The sequence below is a fragment of the Wolffia australiana genome, chromosome 13 (genome assembly GCF_029677425.1).
Source record: "Wolffia australiana isolate 7733 chromosome 13, ASM2967742v1".
Taxonomy (NCBI): domain Eukaryota; kingdom Viridiplantae; phylum Streptophyta; class Magnoliopsida; order Alismatales; family Araceae; genus Wolffia; species Wolffia australiana.
The window spans coordinates 14509367-14531119 of NC_135847.1; the positions used below are offsets into that span (position 1 = coordinate 14509367).

Here is a 21753-nt window from a genome sequence, read left to right on the forward strand (position 1 = left end):
CGAAGGAGTTGAGCGCCAGCGACGCCTGCAACGGCGGGGGCTTCTCCGTTCCGGTGGAGTGCGGCGACTCGGTCTTCCCCCCGCTGGACAAGAGTAGAATCCATCCGTCGCAGACTCTGACTGTGCGGGATTTGCACGGCAGAGCGTGGACGTTCAAACACATCTACCGGGGCAACCCGCTGGCCATCTCCTGACCACGGGCTGGAGCCCCTTCGTCAGGGAGAAGAAGCTCGTGGCCGGCGACTGCGCCGTCTTCGTTAGGAACAGCGCCGGCCATCTCTTCGTCGGGCTGAGGCGCCTTCGTCCGTCTTCCGAGTCTTTCCATGTTGGCGGCGAGGTGGCGGAGGCCGTCGCGCGGGCGGAGCGGGGACAAAGTTTTACGGTGGTTTACTACCCGGGGCTGTGCTCGTCCAACTTCGTCGTCTGGAAAGGGTTGGTGGACGAGGCGCGGAGGATGTTGGCGTTGTCGGCGGGAACGAAGATGAGGATGCCCGACGAGTCATGCAAAGCCCCCAAGGACTGGGCGGTGGGCACGCTGTCTCGCGTCGTTCGTCATTCCACTCCCTTCGCCGACTCGCCGTGGAACTCCCTCGAGGTCCTTCCTCTATTTTTTCTTCTCAATCTTAAGCGAAGCTCTCCTATTCTTCTTAAATCTGAATCATGAATTATCCATCGTTTCTTGTTTGACGATCAGGTTGTGTGGGAGGGGCGGAAGGCAGAAAACTACAGGAAATACGTGAACCCGTGGGACGTGGAGGCGGTTCTCGTCCCACAAGAGCAAGCGAATAGGCAGAGAAGAGGAACGAGACGGAAGCGGAACTCGGGCGAAGCCGGGGAAGAGCTTGGGCTGCGAGATGTGGAGGGTTCGAGGCCTGAGTCGGCGTTGCCACAATCTATTATCCCAAATCCAAGGAGGACGAGAAGGCCTCTATGTTTTAAGCTCCTCGGGCAGAGACCGTATACAGCGAGAACACCAATGAATGTGGCGATGAAGCTGGGCGTGAAATAAGATCATGTCCAGTGCAATGAAACCCTAACTGATCCGCTAGTCATAGTTATCCCCAGGTGCCTCGCATTTAGTGGATACCTTCCGTCTCATTGTAGAGTAGTATGTATACAGAGAAGGTTGTGTTAATTTTTCACCTTAATATTCATACGATTTTGTCACTCTGTATCAATACATGCCTATTCAAAGAATATAAACTCTCTTACTCTACTCTCCGCTCAGACTTTCGCCCAGACCCTTCTTCTCCTGCTGTCATGATAATACACCGGTATTTTATCAACCCAGAGGGCCTATGTGGAATGATATGGAGTGGCTAGGGCACCGGACGAGAGATCTTGATAACAAAATAGACGCTTATCTTTTATGATAACAAACACAGAAAACATATAGAAAGCTGTTGCCTCCCCGCAAGATAAGTGTACAATGGCTTTTTTGAGGGACACCGAGAGAACATCTCCTCCATATTTGAGAACAGTTATCTTCCATAGCCAGCTTAGACACAAAGTACTCATGCGGAGTCTTGGTCATCCCTTTGGTTAGACGACCGCCAAAAAACTCAAATTTAGGGTAAAATTATGTCGTCACTGATTTGAGTTTGATTAATAAAATTTATCAGCTTCTACTAAAGAATATTTTGGCTACATAGTTATGAACATGGGTCGTCTCCATAGGGAACAGATCTTTGGAGATAAATTTCTCTTTTTGGTGAATTTGAGAGGGCAACAAGGGGCATGTATAGTGTAAGGGACAACAGTAGGAGAAAGATGGTGATCAAATATAAGGATAGTAATATAAGAAGAAAAAGACGAGCATTATACATGTAGTGGATTGTGATTGAAGCCGGTGAAAACGATATAGAAGGATGAAGGAAGTCGTGACAAAGTGATGATTACACGAACTGAGAACTAAACGGTGAAGGTAATAAAAGCTATGAGTTTCATGGTTTAATATTGAAATTTGGTTTTATATAAGGTAGGAGAGTTTGAAAGTGAGATGTGACAGTGATGACAATATGAGATGTGGTGATGAAGGTATTAGAATCAGAAGGAGAGTGATGGATAAAATATAGAGAGATAATGATTTAGGCTTTATTGGAATTAGAAGTAGAGTGATGGATAAAATGGAAGAGGAATATAATTTAAGGTTTCTTAGAGGGGACACATGACGAGATTGTCATGGTGCATCATGAGGTGGATGGTAGATGATGATAGATGATGATAGATGGAGATTAGGATGGATGGTGATGGATATGGTCAATCTAAATGAATGTGTTGAATAATCATCAATGTAAGGCAAGAGACTACCCTTAGATCTAAATCTTTTGTTGAGATCAAGGCATCTCCCTAAGCCATATCACCCTTCCCACTTCTTTGTTGAACTTTTCCAAGCACTCATGACACATACATTCTTGATGGACCTTCAAAACTTCACTTTCTTTCAGGCTGTCTCCCCAGGATGAAGCGAGCTTAAAGATAAGGTCCTTTATGGGTTATGTAAGTGGGCCTTGACCCAAGTCAATCTCTCTCTCTCCCTCTCACTCTCTCTCTTTATATCTCGATATAGAAACCTATTTTTGTGGATCTATCGAACACACGTCACATGGGCTGTCTCTTTCTACATGGTATCAGAGCACACGGCGATCTCTCCGGTGTGATTCTTGACGCCCGCAGTTTCAGTTCTTCTCCGCCGTAGTTCTTCTTTGTGGTTTGTCTTCTTCTCCGTGGTGGTTCGCGCTCGTGTCCGTGGTGGTTCTTCTCCCCGGAAGTTCTTCTCTGCAAAGGTTCCTATCCGTGGTGGTTCCCGCTCGTCTTCTTCTTCGCGTCTTCAGCATCTTTGTGAGCTATAGCCGGGCGGTGATTCTTGATTTTCCTTCACACCGGCGGACATCTTTATCAAGCCAGCGGTCATCTTCTTCTGTCGCACCAGCAGACGTCTTCATCCAGCCGGCGGTCATCCTCCTCCCTTCTTCACGCTGGTGCCTTCTCAACTTCTGCACACCGGCGCCATCCTCATCAAGCTGCGTCTCTTCCTCATCAAGCCGGTGCCTTCCCCAGTTGTGCATCACACTGGCAATTCCCGTCAGCACACCAGTGACCCTTCTTCAAGGCAGCGGTGGTCTCTTCCTTTATTGCCAGTGCCCCTTCCTCAAGGTGCCCTTATTGCCGGCAAATTCTTCATTTTTTGGTGGCTCCTCTTATTGCCAGCATCCTCCTCTCTTTGATCGGAGATATCCTGGTCTTCCCCACTGGCTGGCGGTTCATCTCCCACGGTATCTCTCGGGTGCTCCTTATTTTGCGGTATGTCTTCACTGGGGTTCTCTCTCTGGCAGTCCATCTTCATCGCCGGCCACATTCCTATTGGCGGGCCCACATTCTCTGAGCCACTCTAGGCAGACTACTGACGATTTCCATATTCAGCATATCTACTTGACGTAGGACGACTATAGAGTGATCGGCTAGGGAATGGACCATTGGGTTGACGGGCCAAACTACAGGTAGAAGGACGACGAGGGATAAAACAGCCACAGAAATCACACGGTCAGATTCGGACTTTAAAACCAATGAAAATCTGGTGGTGCAGCTCCGACCCTTATCGAGGGCGGAAGTACTGTCTTCCCCCACTGCGACGATGCCTAAGCACCGAAATCAATACCCGAATTCGTGTTGCGAAGAAACACTCGAGAAAGAGAGAGAAGAAGTGGAAATCCAAACCAAATCTAATTCTGACGGCGGTGGAAACTTCTCGAGAAAATACTGGACAGAGAACACTTTCGACACCAAAGAGTTCAGGCATACCTCGGCACCGTAGTGCGTGAAGAGGATGCGGGAAATTCTGATCGTGACGAGGCTGGGCGAATTCGGGCGTTGAGCAGCCCACTGGACGAGGAAGATTCTGGGCGTTCTAGGCGTTGAACGGCCCTGGTTGAGAGTAGATGTCGTTGTCGCAGAGTCAGGCGTAGGCAAATACCCGCACGTGCAATGCGCGCGTAGGGTGCGCGGAGCAGCGTGTGCGGAGTGCGCGGAGCGCACCTGGAGCGCGCGTAGCGCACACGGCTCGAAGCGTTGGACGGCGTCGACGACGAACCATTGGACGGCCTCGACGACGTTCGTGGTTGGCGTGTGGCGTGTGCGGGTGGCCGCATGCACGGTGCAGGCAGGTGATTGGTGCGCGGCATGTGCGGGCGGCCGAGTGCGCGGCGCAGGTAGGCGGTCGGTGTGCGGCGTGCATGCGCGGCGTGTGCGGGTGGCCGCGTGCGCGGCGGGGGCAGGCGGTCGGCGCGCTACATGTGTGGGCGCCTGCAAGGCTGGGGGAAGAGAGTGAGAGAGAGAGAGAGAGAGAGAGAGAGAGAGAGAGAGAGAGAGAGAGAGAGAGAGAGTTGGAGGGGAAGAGGTGGAAGGCCGGCGACGCAATGTGGCGGCGGCGGCGGCAACAACGACGGCGGTGCTAGGGTTGAGGGAGGATAGGGAGGCTGGGTTGTCCTCCAAGAAGAGTTAAACAAAAACTCAATTCTTGAATAATGACTGCCTAATGTTTCTTGAAAACAATGGCCTATATATAGGCCTTGGAGGAAAGAGAAAATGACGAGAAATTAGAGACGAGAAAGTAAAGAAGTGCGCCGTGTCATGCCAAAGGGCAGTTGTGGATCTGCCTCTGGCGTCGTGTCATGACGCGCGTAGGGACGTGCGCGGGTGGAGACGTGCTTGTCGACGGCTGCGACGTGTTGACATTGCTGTTGACTTTGATTGACCGTGCCGTGTTGACTTTGGTTGACTTCGCCGTTGGGTCCATAGCAGGCGTGTTGACTCCGGTTGGCCGTGGCGACGCGTTCGACGGTGATGTGTTGGCATCCTCGCCATCACTACTTGTAATGGACCCTGCTTATATGCCTACCCCAGTAAAAACCGGACCTATCAACCCTTTTATCTCCCAGTTATAGGCGCATTGTTCAATTTTCTCTGGACGCGGCTCCAATTACATCACGAGATCGTCAAGTTTTTGTCAATTTCTACAAATCCATCAGCATGAGTCTCTTCTGACAGAAGATCCACCACCGTCCAATATCCCTCATTATGTGTATTGGATCACAAGTGATCGTACGACCACCGCCTGGCTCCTGAGATGCTTTCTCCCGATGTTGCTGACTCACTTCAGCTTATATCCGCGATGAAGAAAATATGGGACGAGATCTTCTAGATGTATGATCGAAGATGTTTAAACTTCAAGGCTTTGAGGGTTCCCTCGAGACAATCTATGCTACTCTTCATGGATGTGACTCTCGCCTACAAGTGTATCAACCATACACTCTGGATCTAGTAGAGCAACGACGATATCGGGAGGAGTTATAGGTATCCATATTTCTTAACTCGATTCCTACGGTTATCAGTACGCAGATACGTGGATCCATTCTGAGTGGCGTGACTCTCCCTCCTTGGCCAATGTCTTTAATGAGGTTCAACGCGTGGACAGCCTCACTCCCATCAAGGAACCTTCTTCGGCCACTTCCACTGCCTCATCCGACTCTTCAGCACTATTTACTTCTGCTCATGTGGCTCTAGCCACTACTAGGAGAAGCTCCAGACATTCTCAACAATTCTGTGAGCACTCTTCTGATCATCGTCGCAGCAAGTATACTGGTCCTCTATGTATTCATTGCTCTCGACCTACGCATTTCTTCGCCCGATGCTATCAGAAGTGGGTTTATCCCCCTGGACATCCTCGTCATGTTCCTTCTTCATCGGCTACTCCACCGCTTCTGCCTCCGGGGTCTGTGCAACCCTTCTTTGTTATATTGGCCACTCCATCTTATGTGACAAATACTTCCCCTGGTGGTCTTTCATAAAATTTGGCTGCCCTTACAATTGATACACGTGGTCCCTCTTCATTGGGCCAAGGAACTATCTCTCGATCTTCCTCTTTTGGGTCTTGGATCATTGACTCAGGTGCCTCACATCATGTGACAGGAGATGACACCATACTATCACGCCTATCAAAACTCACCAACCCTGACTCTATTTCTGTTGCAAATGGGCGTTACTATGGGAAAGGCACTGCATCACCTACATCTCAACTTCCTCTTCATGATGTTCTTTATATTCCGAGCTTTCCAGTCAATCTTATATCCATCAGTACCTTGCGTGAAGCTCTTTTATGCTGGGTGAATATTTTTCCCTATAATTGTGTGTTTCAGGACTTGAGGACATGCGCACAAATTGGTTTGGGGCCTAAGAATCATGGTGGCATTTATGAGCTCGAATCAATACTCCATCCACAGGCCTTACCTATCACCTTTCCCATTCCTCTACCTCTCTTGAGTGGCATCGTTGACTTGGTGATCCCAACATCACCAAGCTTCTCCAAGCTCTCCCCTGGGTGAAAATTAAGGAATTTGTTTGTGAGTCATGTCAGATGGGAAAACCTCATCGTTCTACTTTTCAATGTATTGAATCTATTAGTGCAAAGCCTTTTGACTTAGTGCATTGTGATATTTGGAGACCATCACGCATTCCTTCCAAACTTGGTTTTTGCTATTACATGGTACTTATTAATGATTACTCCCTTTCATGGGTCTATCTTCTGACCAACCGCATTGATGCTATCCCAATGATTTGCCAGTTTCTTCAGGAGATATCGACTCAGTACTCGTGTACTCCGACGATCATCTGTATAGACAACGCTGCGGAACTTGTCCTACGAGATTTTCAAGAATTGTGTGTCGCGGCTGGTATTATTCATCGAACATCGTGCCCTCATACCTCTCAACAGAATGGTGTACCTGAGCGGACACATCGTCATTTTCTCGACATGACTCGGACACTTTTATATGAGATGAATGTCCCTCATGAGTTTTGGGTGAATGCTATCATGACATTGACGTTCCCCATCAACTGCCTTCCTTCCACACCTCTTGGTAGTGATGTCCCTCTTCATCAATTTCACCTAGATAAGGAGCTATTTTCCTTACCGCCCCATGTATTTGGGTGTGTGGCCTTTGCTCACGACTGCTCGGCCACCAAATCCAAACTTGCTCCAATGGCGACCAAGGGAATGTTGTTTGGCTACTCTCTCATGAAAAAGGGATACAGGTTCCACCTTCCCGAGAGTCAACATTACATTGTCTCAGGCGATGTCACATTTTATGAGTGACGCCTTTCTTCCCCACACCTTCACCTCCTCCCTTCTCCTTGGTAGACCCTGTTGTTCCTTCTCTTGCGCCTGATTTGCCTCTTCCACTACCTTCTGCTCCTCTCCCGACATCACTCCGCTCCCCGACTCCACTAACACCTCCTTGTCAGCCCAACCTCTTCCTCTTCTTCCGGCTCCTAGCTCCTAGGCCCCCGAGCTCCCCGTTGAAGCCCAATATGGGTCCTCCTCAAGCCCCCCTTCGTTTGATCTTCATCTTTTGATCGCATTTCGGAAAGGTACAAGCTCTTGCACTCTTCATCCTTACTCTAATGTGGTCTTGTACTCCAGACTTAGGGGAACTTAAGTATTTCATTAGCATCGAATTTGCATCTCGACCAAGTGCTCTTGTTCTTAATCAACACAAGTATATCCTTGATATTTTGCGAGAAGCTGGTCTATCTGGATGCAAGCCCTATGCATCCTTGATAGATAACAAGCCTCAGCTTTGGAGTAATACGTCTCCACTTTATATGGATCCTAAACGGTATCAGCGCCTGGTTGGGAAGCGTATCTACGCTACACTGACTCGGCCCGACATTGCCTTCGCCGTAAATGTTTTGATCCAGTTTATGCATGCTCCTCGAAAAGTTCATTGGGAGGCTACTCTACATCTGCTTGCATATCGTAAGTATGCACCAGGACGGGGACTAATCTTCCGACATCATTGTCACCTACAGGTCGTCGGGTACTCCGATGCAGGTTTTGCCGGCGATCGTCAAGACCGCAAATCTACGACGGGCTACTATGTGTGCATGGGTGGTAATCTTGTAATTTGGCACAATCACAAGCAATCTGTCCCATCGCCACCTAGTCCCGAGGTAGAATATCAAGCAATGGCAGAGACATTGTGGGTACGTAACTTCTTATTTGAACTTGGCTTTCAAGTTAAAGGGGCGATGCCAATGAGGTGTGACAACCAAGCAGCTAAGTTCATTGCCAACAAGCCAACCTTCTCGATGTGTACCAAGCACATCAAAATCGACTGCCATGTGATTCTCACCATATCTTTGTAGGACTTATTTCCACACGCTATGTGGCCTCTGCAGATCAACTTGCAGATATATTGACTAAAGGGCTAAGTGTGACGTCCTACGACATCTTCTCAAGCAAACTGGGCCTATATGACATCTATGCCCCATCTTGAGGGGGAATGTGAGAAGATAAGGTCTTTTATGGGCTATGTAAGTGGGCCTTGGCCCAAGTCAATCTCTCTCTCTCTCCCTCTCTCTCTTCATATCTTGATGTAGAAACCAATTTTTGTGGATCTATCGAATGCACGTCACATCGGTAGTCTCTTTCTATAGAGACCAAGGCATCTCCCTGATCCATATCACCCTCCCCACTTCTTTGTTGAACTTTTCCAAGCACTCATGACACAAAGACATTCTTAATGGACCTTTAAAACTTCACTTGCTTTCAGTCTATCTCTCTAGGATGAAGTGAGCTTAAAGATGTTTTTTACAAAAAATTAGATTTTCAATTTATAGATCCAGCTATATAGATGGATAAAAGATATAAAGACAAATCTACCCTCAAAATTTCAGCTCGATCGATGTTCTGGTAGTTAGATATTCAGCCTAGAAGTTAGATGGTTCTCAACTATCAATTTAGCATTAATATTTTTCTATCCTCGTCTATGTCACTACCGACATGCCACATCTAAGGTTTTTGTCCTTAAATGTGATGAGCGCCTAAGATTTTTCCTCATCATTCTTGATTAACGACCTTCGTAATGGCACATGTCACATTCTAAGAAAGACAATAATAAAGGATTAACTGTTTTATATTATGTATATATATATATATATATATATATTAATAGATCTTACGTGTCTAACTTGGCAGCAGGTTAGCGCATGCCATATCAGCATGATTCCTTTAAAAACCAATAGACGGAAGACACATGTGTGCCACATGTTAGACGCATATGACATGTTGGACACCATCATCATTGCTGACCAATCGGCATATAAAAAAATATATATTTTTTAAGTTTTTGAGCCTCGAGCTCCAGATTGCATTTATCTAGAAAAAGGGAGCTCCTTAGATTAAAAAATTAAGAAACAGATTCCATTAGCAATAAATGTCATTATGGCATTCCTAATCATGATAACATAATGGTTTGCATTTAATGATTGGCTGACCCACATAATTAACCATAAAATTTTTTTCATCACCGTTCAATGAATTAAATGACGACATGTGGCATGGCAACAAGAAAAACCAAAAAATATCTTAAAATTCACCCAAAATTAAATATAAATCCAAAAATATATATATAACTCTGTATTTTGACTTTAAAAAAAGCGTCTTTATGAATATAATGTCAAAAAATTCAGGAAAATCATATTGTAACTCAAAAAATTATTGGCTTTTAAAATATGTAATTAGAGAAATCCCTAAAAATACATGAAAATGCAAACATCATTCTAAAAATAGATTTAGTTATTTTAGGCTTATATGACGCATATATAACCAATTTAATGCGAAAACGATCATCAAATTAACCTCTATACATTGTATACCATCAATACATGGTATTGAGAGGATATATATTGAATTTTATGAATCTGCTGCTCCAATTGTTGCTTGATATAGAGGTAATGAAATCCCATGTGTTTGGTACGTTCATGTTGAACTAGATCATGGGCTAAGCTGATTGTAGAGTGATTATCACATAAGATCATGGCAGCTTATCAACGAGGGATGACCAATTTCTAGAAAATATTTATTATTCAAAGCAACTCACAAAAGCCTTTGACTAATCCCCATAATTCTGCTTTCATACTTGATTAGGAGACATCTTTTTGCTCTTTGTTGTTCCACAAACTAGATTGCCACATAGGAAGATAAAGAAACTTGTGGTAGATTTACTATGAACATCAATATACACATCAAGAGTTTACGTCATACCTTGCCTAAATGTCAGACTAAGACTGATTTTGCCTTTCAAATGTTAGGCAACTTGGTGACCAGCCTGAAAATGAGAAACTTTAGGGCATGTCATAAATTTTCTGAAAAAAATCACCTTATAAAATATGTCCAGTCGAGTATGAGTCAGTTATATGAGCTTGTACTATAGGCTTTGATATGGAGGATCTCTATCACGATCAACGACATCATGGTTGCGTTTCATGTTGATCTCCATAGGATTCAATAGAAGTTAACATTGTTAGTGTCTAGTCTCATTCACCAAATCGTATATATGAGAATTGGGAACTTTGGTGCCTAAAAAACATGCAAGTTGATAGTGGGTGCTCTTTGGAGAAAGAGTTCACTGAATTGATCCGAAGAATCTCTGAATGGTATTATAACTAAACATAAATCAGGTTGATTTGTCTCATCATTTTACAAGTGATCCATTGACCTAAGATACCAAGGACATATCGTAGATGGACTTCTACATTTTGACTACTACAAACTAGCTTCTAATCATAGGATTGAAAAAAGTCATAGCTTGGATGTAGTAAGAAGCTCACGAAGATGATTGAGTGGTCAAGAGGGGATCATCCACTCTCGGTATGAAAGGAGATTGACTCAATGAAGACGATGCAGAAAATTCAGTGTCAGAGTAGTGAGGATATTGGAGAAGGTATTCTTCAATGATCCCCGTTACACATCAATACTTATTGAATGACAGATTAGGGTTTGACTTTCAACCATACCCTAAGTTGTTCTAGAGTCTCACGTGGATGATAGATTATACAAATATGGTAACAAATGGCGGTAATGGTTCCATGAGAGAGTTCAAACAATAGCCGATATCTTCTAGAGCACGAGGTGTAGTTTGACACCCCACGGGTGGGAAACTTAAACTATCAATTGTGTTAATTCGATCCGTAGGGAATTAATCTATATGTTGGTATAGTTAATTAATCTATATGTTGGTAAATAATTGTTATTGAGCCACTTAAGTTATTAACTAGAATGATACATGGGCCTAGAGTGTCACACACATAAGATTATAGGGGCATTGGTGAATATAGTATACCTAATGGGTTTTGGAGAAAAGCCAAGTAAAATATAACTAGGGAAGGGCACTCATTTTCAAGCAGCCAAGCCAGACAGAATTGAGAGCCCCCCTTTCTCCACTCTGCTATCTTCTCTACTCAACCAATGAGAGTGTGTTCATGGTGAGAAGATCCTCAAGATTTTCAAGGAGAGTTGAAGAAGAGGAGGTGGCGATCCAAGAGCAACATGATCGCGTGAATACTAATAGATGCCAAGCACACAAATGGCTTCAAAACTATATCAAAGTGAGCAGGTCAAGGGTGGAATAAGTTCCCCATAAGTTACATGTGATGTATGATTTTATAGATCAATTTAGAATTGGTTATCTCTTCTATGATACAATGATGATATCATCAATATAAATAATTAGTAGTATAATTATGTGAGGGACAGTATTGGTAGGATAGGTTGTGATCTCTCCATCACACTGATGATAGTTCGGATCTATTACTTCAATCATGCCTAAGTGTCGCAAACCATGCGCATGCAGATTACTGCAATCCATACAATGACTTATAATGATGGCATAACCTTGAGATGGCTTCATATACATTTCCTCCTTTAAATCTCCATGAATAAATGTGTTTTTAAGGTTATATTGTGTTAGCTCCCAATTCTAGGATGCTGCTAAAGAGATAAGAATGCAAGCATTATTCATTATGAAATATGGGATAAAGATTTTGGTATTATTAATATTTTACTGTTGAGTCTATCCATAGACAACCATTGAAACCTTATAGCGTTCAAGTCGACCCATTTTCAGCCAAGAACTTAGGTGTTGGAGGGCAACCAAGTTCTGTCCCAAGTTTGATTAGCTTGAAGAGGCTGTATCACAGTATCCATAACATCATACCATTGAGATTGAGATAGGACTTTAATACACATTTTTTTGGGAATATATAACGTGTAGAAGATCCATCAGAAAAGCTTGATGAGAAGGTCTGAAATTTTGATATATGAGAAAGATGTTATGAGTGGGTTCAGATGAAGGCAACAACGAAGATCTTAAGAGTGGTTGACATTCTAGATCATCACATATTGAAGTAAGAGGACAGTGTGATCAGTTGGTGGAGAGACTCCTTAGGGAAGGTCGTGCGGTGCGGTGCGAAAATTTTCACCGGGTTTGAGAATTTTTGCACACACAAAATCCGCACAACTGCACAAAATCGCACCGCATCGACCTGTGCACGGTGTGAGGTGCGGTAAGTGAATATTGTGTGCGGTGCGATGTGCAAAATTTGCACCGCACCGCACAAACGCACGAAACTGAACCCCATGCACGATTTGGACCTTCCCTAAGACTCCATAATGATAATTATTTTTCCTTGAGCGTGATGTCTTTAGAAATAGTAGTACGCCTAGTAGAGACACGGCAGAATTCATATCCATTTTGGTTATTTGAGCAGCTAATGAAGACACCAACAAGTGCGCAGCGGGCTAGTTTCTATGTTTGATGAGGATATAAATGGGAGTAGCATTCACATCCAAAAGGTTTGGTCCAAACTTGTACAAAGCATGTGGTTAGGGTAAGGAGTTAAAAAGACTTCCTGGGGCTTTTTATCGTGGAGAGTTGTAGTAGGTAATAGTTTGATCAGATGAACTAAGAGTATAGCATACTTGCCCCAAAAACTCTTCAGAACTGAACTCTAAATTGTGAGCGCTCAGTTACATTATCATGCTTTTTCCTGGACTTCATTATAGTGCATTTTTAATGCTCATAAAAAAGTCTAGGAATGCATGATAGACTTAATGAAGCCCAGGAATGCATGATATATGGGGGACTATATGCACAATAGAAGACAGGCTCCATGAGTGAGTCACTGTGCACTCTTTTGTATCTTCTAGAGCATGACATATAGCCTAGAACCCCATGCGCTGAAGACTTGACCTATAGATTGGGTTAAATTCATCTGACATTAGTTAATCTATATGATGACATAGATTATTAATTTAGAAGATCGATAAAGGTTTTTCGGTTTATTGGTGTCATTAAATAGACTAAGACATGGGCTAAGAGGGTCACATGCTAATGGTCTTTTAGCCATTGGAAGATATATTTAAAGTGTGAGGTTTTTATGAAAAATACCCACTTAATATAAATAGGGAAAGGCACTAAAATAAATTCACCCAAGCCGGAATTTTTCAGGGCCCTTCCCCTCTTCTCCCTTCTCCTGACAATGTAGCAAGGATGATACAACGTGAGCGGAACTGGTCCAAGTGAAGGAAGAGATTTGACTTATCAAGGATCATATGGATATGTCTAGAGGTGGCACACATGAGCAGCTTGACTTGTCTCACTAGAGGTTCCAAGAAGTCATGGATTTGATTTGTGCCTAGGTTATTCATTTTAATTTTTTGTTGATGTTGTTTCGATTCCATTTTCAAGTCTTCCACTGTAATTTTCTTTAAGTTTTCAGCCAAATCAAGGCCCTTAAAACCTGAAAATGTGACCCTTGAGTATAGAATCCACATATGAGACTTGTGAGATTTTGCATTAGTAAGAAAATAACTAAGGGGTTACATGAGTGAACCATAGAAGTTGAGCCTATAATATATGTCGTTGACTTCAGGATATTTGAAGCTGTAGTAGTTCCCCTTGGTTTAAGACATCATTGAAATTTCTCATCGAATAGACAGAGTGAGAAATATTGAGATAAGAGAGACTAAAACAATCAAGAGTTATCATATGCTTGAGTCACCAGGAACCCACTTCCTAGTGGTTTTGGTGCATCAGAGAGAGATCGAGAGACAGAGAAAGGGACATATAGATTTTGGAATGAACTATGTTATGGTTAATCACCAAATCCTAATTTTGGAACTATGATAACAAACACAGAGTAGAGTTACAACGATTTATTTAGGAAGCCATTGCATCCCCATAGGATAAATGTACAATGATTATTTTTGTGGGCCACGTGAGTTACACGTGCTGCATGACCTCATGACTTTGTTTTATTTACAATAGGAAATGGTCTGCTTATACTGTTTTGTTTTTCTTGCTGGAGAAATTTTTCAAATGAGTTGCGCATGCATTTGTCAACCGAAGTAGATTTAAAGGAACTTGGAATCATGAACTTATTGAATCATAAGGAATCTGATTGTTGTTATTCTTTATTTTTCTCTCCTTTGCATATGGGTCACATAATGGTGTGAGGCCATTTATTATTATTTTTCACAAATAAGAAACTCTTAAAAAGGAATCTAAACTTTGCTTGGAATAACAGAAAAAACCGTTGATAGGTGAGAGTCTATATCTCGGCGGGCAGCTTATTTCCCCAATGGGTGGATGATATAAAAGGGAGGAGAGGTAGAAGTGCAATAAAAAATCAATCGAGGGCGGCAATGACAGCATCGGTGAAGTCCTGGGTGGTGCTGAGGCCACCGAGGTCGGGGGTCCGGACCTGCCCCTCGGCCACAACCGACTTTACTGCAGTCTCGAGCCGGTCGGCGAAGGAGGGGAATTGGAGGTGGCGCAACATCATCGCCGACGACAGCAGAAGTGCCGCCGGGTTTGCCTTCTTCTCAGCCACCATCTGCTCTGTTCCCACGTTCCCGGCCGAGGCCCCCTGCTCGAACACTGCATGCCCTTGCCCAACGTTCCCTGCACCCAAACCCCATCATTATAATTCCCCATCATCTCTCTCTCATTAAAGTAAATCTCTTAATTAACAGAATCATGATACTTCCTTTTATACATCTTTGGTGAAATTCTAGTGTTATATAATACTAATGATCCATTCCGGAACGTCGATTTTGGAAGACAAGAGCCCAACCATGATACGATCCTTCCAAGGACATATAGAAAAAACAAGAAGCATCACAGAAAATAAATCAAAGATACCCAGGAACACCCTTGGAAGAGGGAGTCTGAGCGAGAAAAGAAGACGAATCTATGAATAAGTCACCAATTGTTATGCATCATAACCATTTCCCAGAAGTCGTGAGGCTGTCTGAGGCTGGGCAGGAGATCCTCCTTCCAGAGGGGAGTTCAGCCAATGTGGCTAGACTCTCCCTTTCTATCTACATTGCCCCACATTACTCCTACCATCTCTCTTTCATTTTCCCTATCGTTTCCAACATTCTTGCAGTTACTCAGATTGTATCTTTTTCTTGATGAATTCCTAATTTCCATAGAAGATCTCCATCAGCATTGTATCGAACCCACATCATAATCTACCATTATTTCTCTCCCTGCAAATTAAATCTCTGATTACTAATACTTTTCTTAACAGATTTTCTAAGGAGATTTGATTTGCAGATGATTTGGGAAAACAAGAATGGAATCATTAATGAAAGTGTTCCCGTGATATCATTTATAGAGATATAAATTCATGAGAAAGACTTGGATGGATACCTCCTGGCATGATGCCTGTGCCACCGGCGATACCTGCAGCTGTGTTGGCCACCAGGGTTCCGTACAGATTCGGGGTCACCTGCAACGAATCAGAAAGAGGACTCAATATCATCCATGAGGAACCAATTAGTTGTGAACAATTCAAAGGCATCCACAGTTACTGGCAAATAGAATGATCAAACGAAAGTTATTTTATTTTCAGAAAAAAAATGCGGTCTTTCGATGATTCTTAGATTGGGTGATATTTTGACAAGGCAACAATAAATATAAACTGAATTTCACTTTCCTTCCAGAAGGACAATGCTGTTTAGTGGTTTCCTAGATGGTATTTATGAAGGAACGAATTGTTCATCCTATTTAATACTGACTACCTTTTAACGCTTCCTTTTTAGTGTTTTGGCAGTGATAAATGGCAGCTATAATGAGGAATAATTTTTTATTTTATTTTTCAAAAGACAGTACCTGTTGATGCGTCCTTGGGTGGTACTTTGCGAGTGATCTATGGCTACTGTGATGAAGAATGAATTTTCCATTTTCCTTTTGCAAAGGCGCTACTTTGTTTTATTGCATCGCTCATAGTATGTGGGCAGTGATCTAAGGCGAGTATAACAAGGACTAAATTTGCATTTCTACTAAAAAAAATAGTACTTTTTAATAAGGAATGAGTCTTTCATTCTATTGTGAAAAAAATATACTACCTTTTGATGCTACTTTGGGTCGTCTTTAGGGGTTACATAGGGCAACGAAAATGAGGAATGAAAATAAAAGAACAGCCATGAATGCAGATAAATTGGCAAAATATACATATTTTTTAAAAAATAGAAACAGATAGGGTACCATGACATCAAACTGCTCGGGTTTGGAAACGAGTTGCATGCAGCAGTTGTCCACGATGATCTCATTGTATGTGATTCCAGGATACTTCTCGGCAACACTACGGCAGGACTCCAAGAACAGCCCATCAGCCAGCTTCATGATGTTGGCCTTGTGCACAGCCGTCACCTTCTTACGGTTGTTGAGGTAGGCATATTCAAATGCGTATTTGGCTATGCGCTCCGAACAGAACTTTGTGATCACCTAGCACGTAGGTTGAGTAAGAAGCATGATCATCTAGAAATATCAACCAAGATGCAATGCAGGAAACATTGAGTAAGAAGCATGATCATCAAAAAAAATAAACCAAGAAGAAACGCAGGAAAACTGGAACAGAAAACTGGCCAGGAGATCCGGGAGAAGTAACATTATTTTGAAAAATGTGTGGCCATTGAATCACCTAGCTCTTTTATGATAATTTCCATTCCAAGAGATTAGATACAGAAAAATGGCAAAAAGATAGATCAAAATACTTGTTTTCCAACGAAATCAACATCAATTCATACAACATTAATAAAGATCGAAAATTTCGATTCAAGCCGCAATCTTTACCTTGGAAGAGAGTGGTGAAAAAATAAGAAAAAAAACCCACCGAGAATTAGTAAAAAATGAATAGAAAGAAAGTAAACCTTGAGGCTTTCGACGACACCAGGAACGACCTCGTGCTCCAGCCCGGCGTACTCCCCCTCGGTGTTCTCCCTGATCACCACAATATCCACATTCTCGTGTCTGGTCGGCACTCCGGGCAAGTTGAAGCAGTTGACCAGCGACGCGTAGAGATCCAATTCCTTCCTCAGCTGCACATTCAGAGAGCTCACACCGCCTCCCACGGGAGTGCGCAGCCCGCCTTTGAGGCAAACCTTGTTCCTCCGGATTGATTCGATCACCTCCGCCGGCACAGCGACCATATCGCCGTGTACATCGTACTTTTCGAAGTACACGGGAGCGTGCATCGCCTTCATCACCTGCTCCACAGCACCGGTGACCAAAGGGCCGATTCCGTCGCCTGGGATCAACGTCACCGCTCTCGGCGAGCCGTCCCCCGGCCGGGGCATGTACGTCACCGTCCTCCTGCCGACGTACGACCAAGTGCCTTGCGCTATGTACTGGTTCTCCCCGGCCCTGGCCGTTTGAAGCAACTGTTTGAGAATCGGCGCCGATCTTCTCGCCATTGTAGATCGAAGAGAAGGAAAATCTCAGATTCAATCTCAATCGAACGAAGATCCGAAAGCTCCGGGGACACCGGCGGCGGCGATGGTGGAGCTCCGCCGCATGAGAGAAAGCTCGCCGGCGAAGAACAAGAAGAAGAAGAACAACAAAGAAGAAGAAGCCCTCTTTCTCCCAAATAGAGAACGGTCAACGTAGATATATACGCAAAAGGTGAACCGTCAGATCCGTGTTCCCCGGCGTGGATGGTGCACACTGGGCACACGGATCGGACGGCTGAAAGAAAAGATTTTTAATCGTGGAATCTGAACCGCCGGATCCATGCTCTTATCAGTGAGGTACTGGGATCGGACGGTTGAGTATCGCTGTTTCTTTTATGCAATCTGAACCGTCGGATACGTGCTCTCAGGTGGACTAGGGATCGGACGGTGCAGAATGGCAGTTTCCAGTACGGATTAGGTGCTGCTCGGGGGGTATAAATAGGAGAGAGCGGTTTCAGTGGCCGGCGGGCGGCGAGATGGCGTCGAGCATTTCGAATTACTGCGTCTCGTCCTGTGCTCGAAGTCGAAGTTCAGCGCAGTCTCCGGTTACTAGATCTCTCTCGGCTTCCGTTAGATTTCCACCGAGTTCGAGTTGTTGTTCTTTGAGGCGTTCTTCTGGGGTTTATTCGTCCTCTTTTGGCCGCGGCTTCTGCAGAGGTTCTGTAAAATCGTCCGTGTCCAATGCCGAGGTGAATATCTCCTTTTTTGCGGTTGATTTTCGTGGTACATTGAAGATTATTTTGCAGAGAGTAGATCGGTGCGGTCGGCGAGAAATGCTCTGGATTTGCTTGAGATTTCTTGTCTTTTTATGTGCATCGGAAAATTTTGAGTGCGTTTTTTAAAAAAATCTTCTCTTTAGGACTGGATTGAAATACTTCTCCTTGATTATTTTGGTTCTCATTGGCATTCGTTTAAAATAAGCGTTCTCATGCTTCGATTTTGCGTGGAATCTGTAGAATTTGTTCATTATAGGACCTAGAGTCGTGAATTAAGGTATAATTCGTCGTTTTTTCTGGTCCTCCCTCTGGTCGAGACCGGCGATTGGTAGTTTCTTAGCGTTTTTTTAACTCTTAAGGTGGTTTGACGTGCCTTTTAGCACGGCAAAACTGGTGTTTTGCTCTACAAATGGCCTCTGTAAGGGTTTTGTTGATGTCTCTTCTCCCCTATTGTGTCTATCCTGTAGACAATGTCCAATTCTGCTCTTCGATTCTTATTATGACGCTCTAATTGCGATCAGGCGGTCAGTGTGGACGAACAAGAGCAAGCGCAGGGAGCTCCCATCAAGCTTCTCATCCAGGCTTACAAAGAAGCAATCCTCAGCGGCGACGAGGACGCCATTGCCAGAATTGAGCTCGAGATCAGGGCCGTGGAGATAGCGAGAGACGACCTGGCTGGCAAAGTTAACGGGCTTTTGACCGAGATCGCTGGGAGAAAAGAGAAGCTTCTCCGTTTGACCGCCGATTTCGAGAACTTCAGGAAGCGGACCGACAAGGATCGTATCAGTTTTTCATCAGGCATCCGGCGAGATGTGATCAAAAGCCTGCTGCCAATTGTTGATAGCTTTGAGGATTCGAGGTTGCAGACGAACCCGGAGACTGAAAAGGAGAAGAAAGTAGACACCAGTTACCAGGGGATTTACAAGCAGTTTGTGGAGGTCTTGCGAAGCCTGCGGGTGGCTGTTTTGCAGACTGTCGGCAACCCGTTCGACCCAACAGTAAGTAAACAACTTATAATTTTCAGAAAATTATCTTTGCCCGTCAAATGTTTCGTAATGTTTCCATTTTTTAAAGTTTTTGATGCCCGTGATCTGGATCAATTAGAAAGAATCTTTGAAATGATAATTTGTATGCACCTTGTTGGGATTATTGTAGAAAGGTTTTTCAAGATGATACCTTCTTGGGAACAATATTATTTTTTTGTTTTCTTATTTTGTCCGAGTCGTTGTTTTAGATTGTTTTGTTACTTCGCCTTTTAATTTATTTCCATAATTTTATTTTAAATTTCTTTGCATCGAGAGAGCAGTATTTGACCAATATCGTCCGGTTTTGTTTGATGCATTTTTGGGCGATCGGTTTTCTTGTTTCAATCTGTTATTTTTACCCTTGATAGGCATCATCATAGAAATAAAAAATAAAATAATAATATAAATAATTCTGATTAGTTTCCCGTTGCATCATTTATTTCTGGACCCCTGTGATTTGATATTTCAAAATTTGCGTCAAATTTCTTTGTAGCAAATTTCTTGCCGTTATTTTTGTCATTTTCTGTGTTCCAAATTTTAATAACCCATGATTTATATTACCATAAAAAGTTGCACGAAGCGGTGGGGAGAGTGCAGTCGCAGAAGTTCAAGGAAGGCACTGTGGTGGAAGAAGTGGCGCGAGGGTTCCTTCTCGACGACCAGGCCTTGCGGCCGGCAAAGGTCAAAGTTGCCGCTGCCGCCACCGCCGCTGCCGGAGCTGGCGATGATTCTTCTCCGGGCAAGTAAATTATCTTTATGTCCAGTTTTGCTCTCCATTTGTTCGTGATTATTGCATCTCTAGAAACCCAGGGAGCATTTGCAATGAAAATTATTGCTTGAGTTTAATCTTGGCCTTGGATCAGCTTTAACTACTGTTGAGTTAGATGTATAGTGCAGGGGCGCGGCCGGGACGATTTTTTTGTCCCGGGACAAAAAAATCATCCCGTCCAAGGGTTTGGACAAAATTCGGGATGACAATTCATCCCCGGGACCACCAGACGGGACGGTTTTTGTCCCGTGCGACGAAAAAACTGTCCATCCAGAGGTCTCGGACGATGGACGGATGAATCTGGACGAAAGACCGCCGTATTCACATCTGACAGTTGAGATGTAGCCACGTGTTCCCGCTATGACATTTTGCATCAAAGTCTCTGTATTTTTACGCACCTTCCAACTGACGCTGCTCAGAAATAATTGTACATGTCCCTTTGCATTCTCTCTTCCCCGTATTTCCTTAAAAACTTACAAAAATATATATTAATTTATTAAAAATATAAAACGGGTTTTTTTGAATTCCGGGTCGAGGTACGGGATGGTTTTTTTCGGGACAAGACAAAAAATTGTCCCGGGAGGACTGGACAGGACGGTTTTTGTACCGTCGGACCAAAATTTGTTCCCTCCTTCGTCCCTGCAGTGAATCCGGGCGTCAAACGAGACAAAATTTGTCCCGTCCATCGTCCACGTCTGGGACAATACGGAACCCTAGTTAGATGATAGACAAAGAAGTATTCTCAATGAAATATAATTTGATAGAGAGATGGATACATGGAATGATTAAAAATATCAACTGAGTTGATGGAATTAACGTTTATGGATGCTTGCATTGATTGAGTTGATAGATAGGGAAGCACTCTCACTGACATAAACTGATAGAGAGATAGATGGATAGATGTATGGAATGATTAAAAACATTGGTCAATCGATAGATGCAGTGGAGAAGATTGATGGAATTAAGGTTGATGGAAGCTTCCATCAACAGAGTTGTGAGATGGAGAGATGATGAAATATTCATAGATAATTTGTAGGTAGAGAGACAGATGAGGAATCTCGTTTCTAGAAAGAGAAGACCTATGAGATACGATCATGTTTACTACTATGCTGCAATTACACCCATCCAAATCGCGGCAAGTGACCTGATTAGGGGAGAGAGATGATGATCACAAACATCACACTATAGTGCACAGATGTGGACAGTGTTAAGGAGATAACAATGCACCAGTCTGAAGAGGCGGACAACCAAGAAGATAGAAGTAGAGAAGAAGAAGAGAGAAGGGGCATCTCACGATCTTCATCAACAAGCCATTTAGGCTGAAACAACAGAGAGAAAAAGAGATAGACCGGGATAAGAGGATAGACAGGGTGACGGGCAGAGCCACCGCCCTAGGAGACGCAATGTAGTAAGAAAAGCCTCAAGTGATCTACTGTATTACATAGTTATTTATAGGCCTCAATGTGACCATTGTGTGCTTGACCTTTGGCTACCCTCTGTCGAGAAATGGCAGGAGTCGACCGTTGTACTGCTATTTTGAAATAGCAGCAGTCGACAGTTATCAGCGGAGTTGACCGTTTTCCGTCTCTTCAAACTGGTGCATTGGTA

The 21753-nt window shown here is 43.7% G+C and overlaps 2 protein-coding genes across 3 annotated transcripts; one reads left to right on the forward strand and one right to left on the reverse strand.

The window, feature by feature from the left end:
* Positions 1-14389: 14389 nt before the first annotated feature.
* Positions 14390-17755, reverse strand: LOC144710822 (isocitrate dehydrogenase [NAD] regulatory subunit 1, mitochondrial-like). Of its 2 annotated transcripts, none has more exons than XM_078584631.1 (4): positions 17057-17755; positions 16392-16619; positions 15555-15633; positions 14390-14801 (listed from the first exon to the last, which is right to left on the reverse strand). In XM_078584631.1, the coding sequence occupies exons 1-4, from the start codon at positions 17597-17599 to the stop codon at positions 14527-14529; spliced, it is 1125 nt and encodes a 374-aa protein (XP_078440757.1). In that variant the 5' UTR covers positions 17600-17755; the 3' UTR covers positions 14390-14526. The 2 variants fall into 2 exon arrangements, with proteins under 2 accessions (XP_078440757.1, XP_078440756.1); XM_078584630.1 differs by having other exon boundaries at positions 16392-16631; positions 17057-17751.
* A 330-nt stretch (positions 17756-18085) lies between these two features.
* LOC144710823 (uncharacterized) lies at positions 18086-20222 on the forward strand. The gene is made up of 3 exons (XM_078584632.1): positions 18086-18324; positions 18873-19349; positions 19947-20222. Exons 1-3 carry the CDS (start codon positions 18112-18114, stop codon positions 20121-20123), a joined length of 867 nt encoding a protein of 288 aa, XP_078440758.1. The 5' UTR covers positions 18086-18111; the 3' UTR covers positions 20124-20222.
* Positions 20223-21753: the final 1531 nt, after the last annotated feature.

Coding starts and splice junctions, on each gene's coding strand:
- LOC144710823 (XM_078584632.1), top strand. CDS start 18,112: ATGGCGTCGAGCATTTCGAATTACTGCGTCTCGTCCTGTGCTCGAAGT. Junction 18,325..18,872: donor CGTCCGTGTCCAATGCCGAG/GTGAATATCTCC, acceptor AATTGCGATCAG/GCGGTCAGTGTGGACGAACA. Junction 19,350..19,946: donor GCAACCCGTTCGACCCAACA/GTAAGTAAACAA, acceptor TACCATAAAAAG/TTGCACGAAGCGGTGGGGAG.
- LOC144710822 (XM_078584630.1), bottom strand. CDS start 17,599: ATGGCGAGAAGATCGGCGCCGATTCTCAAACAGTTGCTTCAAACGGCC. Junction 16,632..17,056: donor GTGTCGTCGAAAGCCTCAAG/GTTTACTTTCTT, acceptor CCTACGTGCTAG/GTGATCACAAAGTTCTGTTC. Junction 14,802..15,554: donor CACAGGCATCATGCCAGGAG/GTATCCATCCAA, acceptor GTTTGGGTGCAG/GGAACGTTGGGCAAGGGCAT.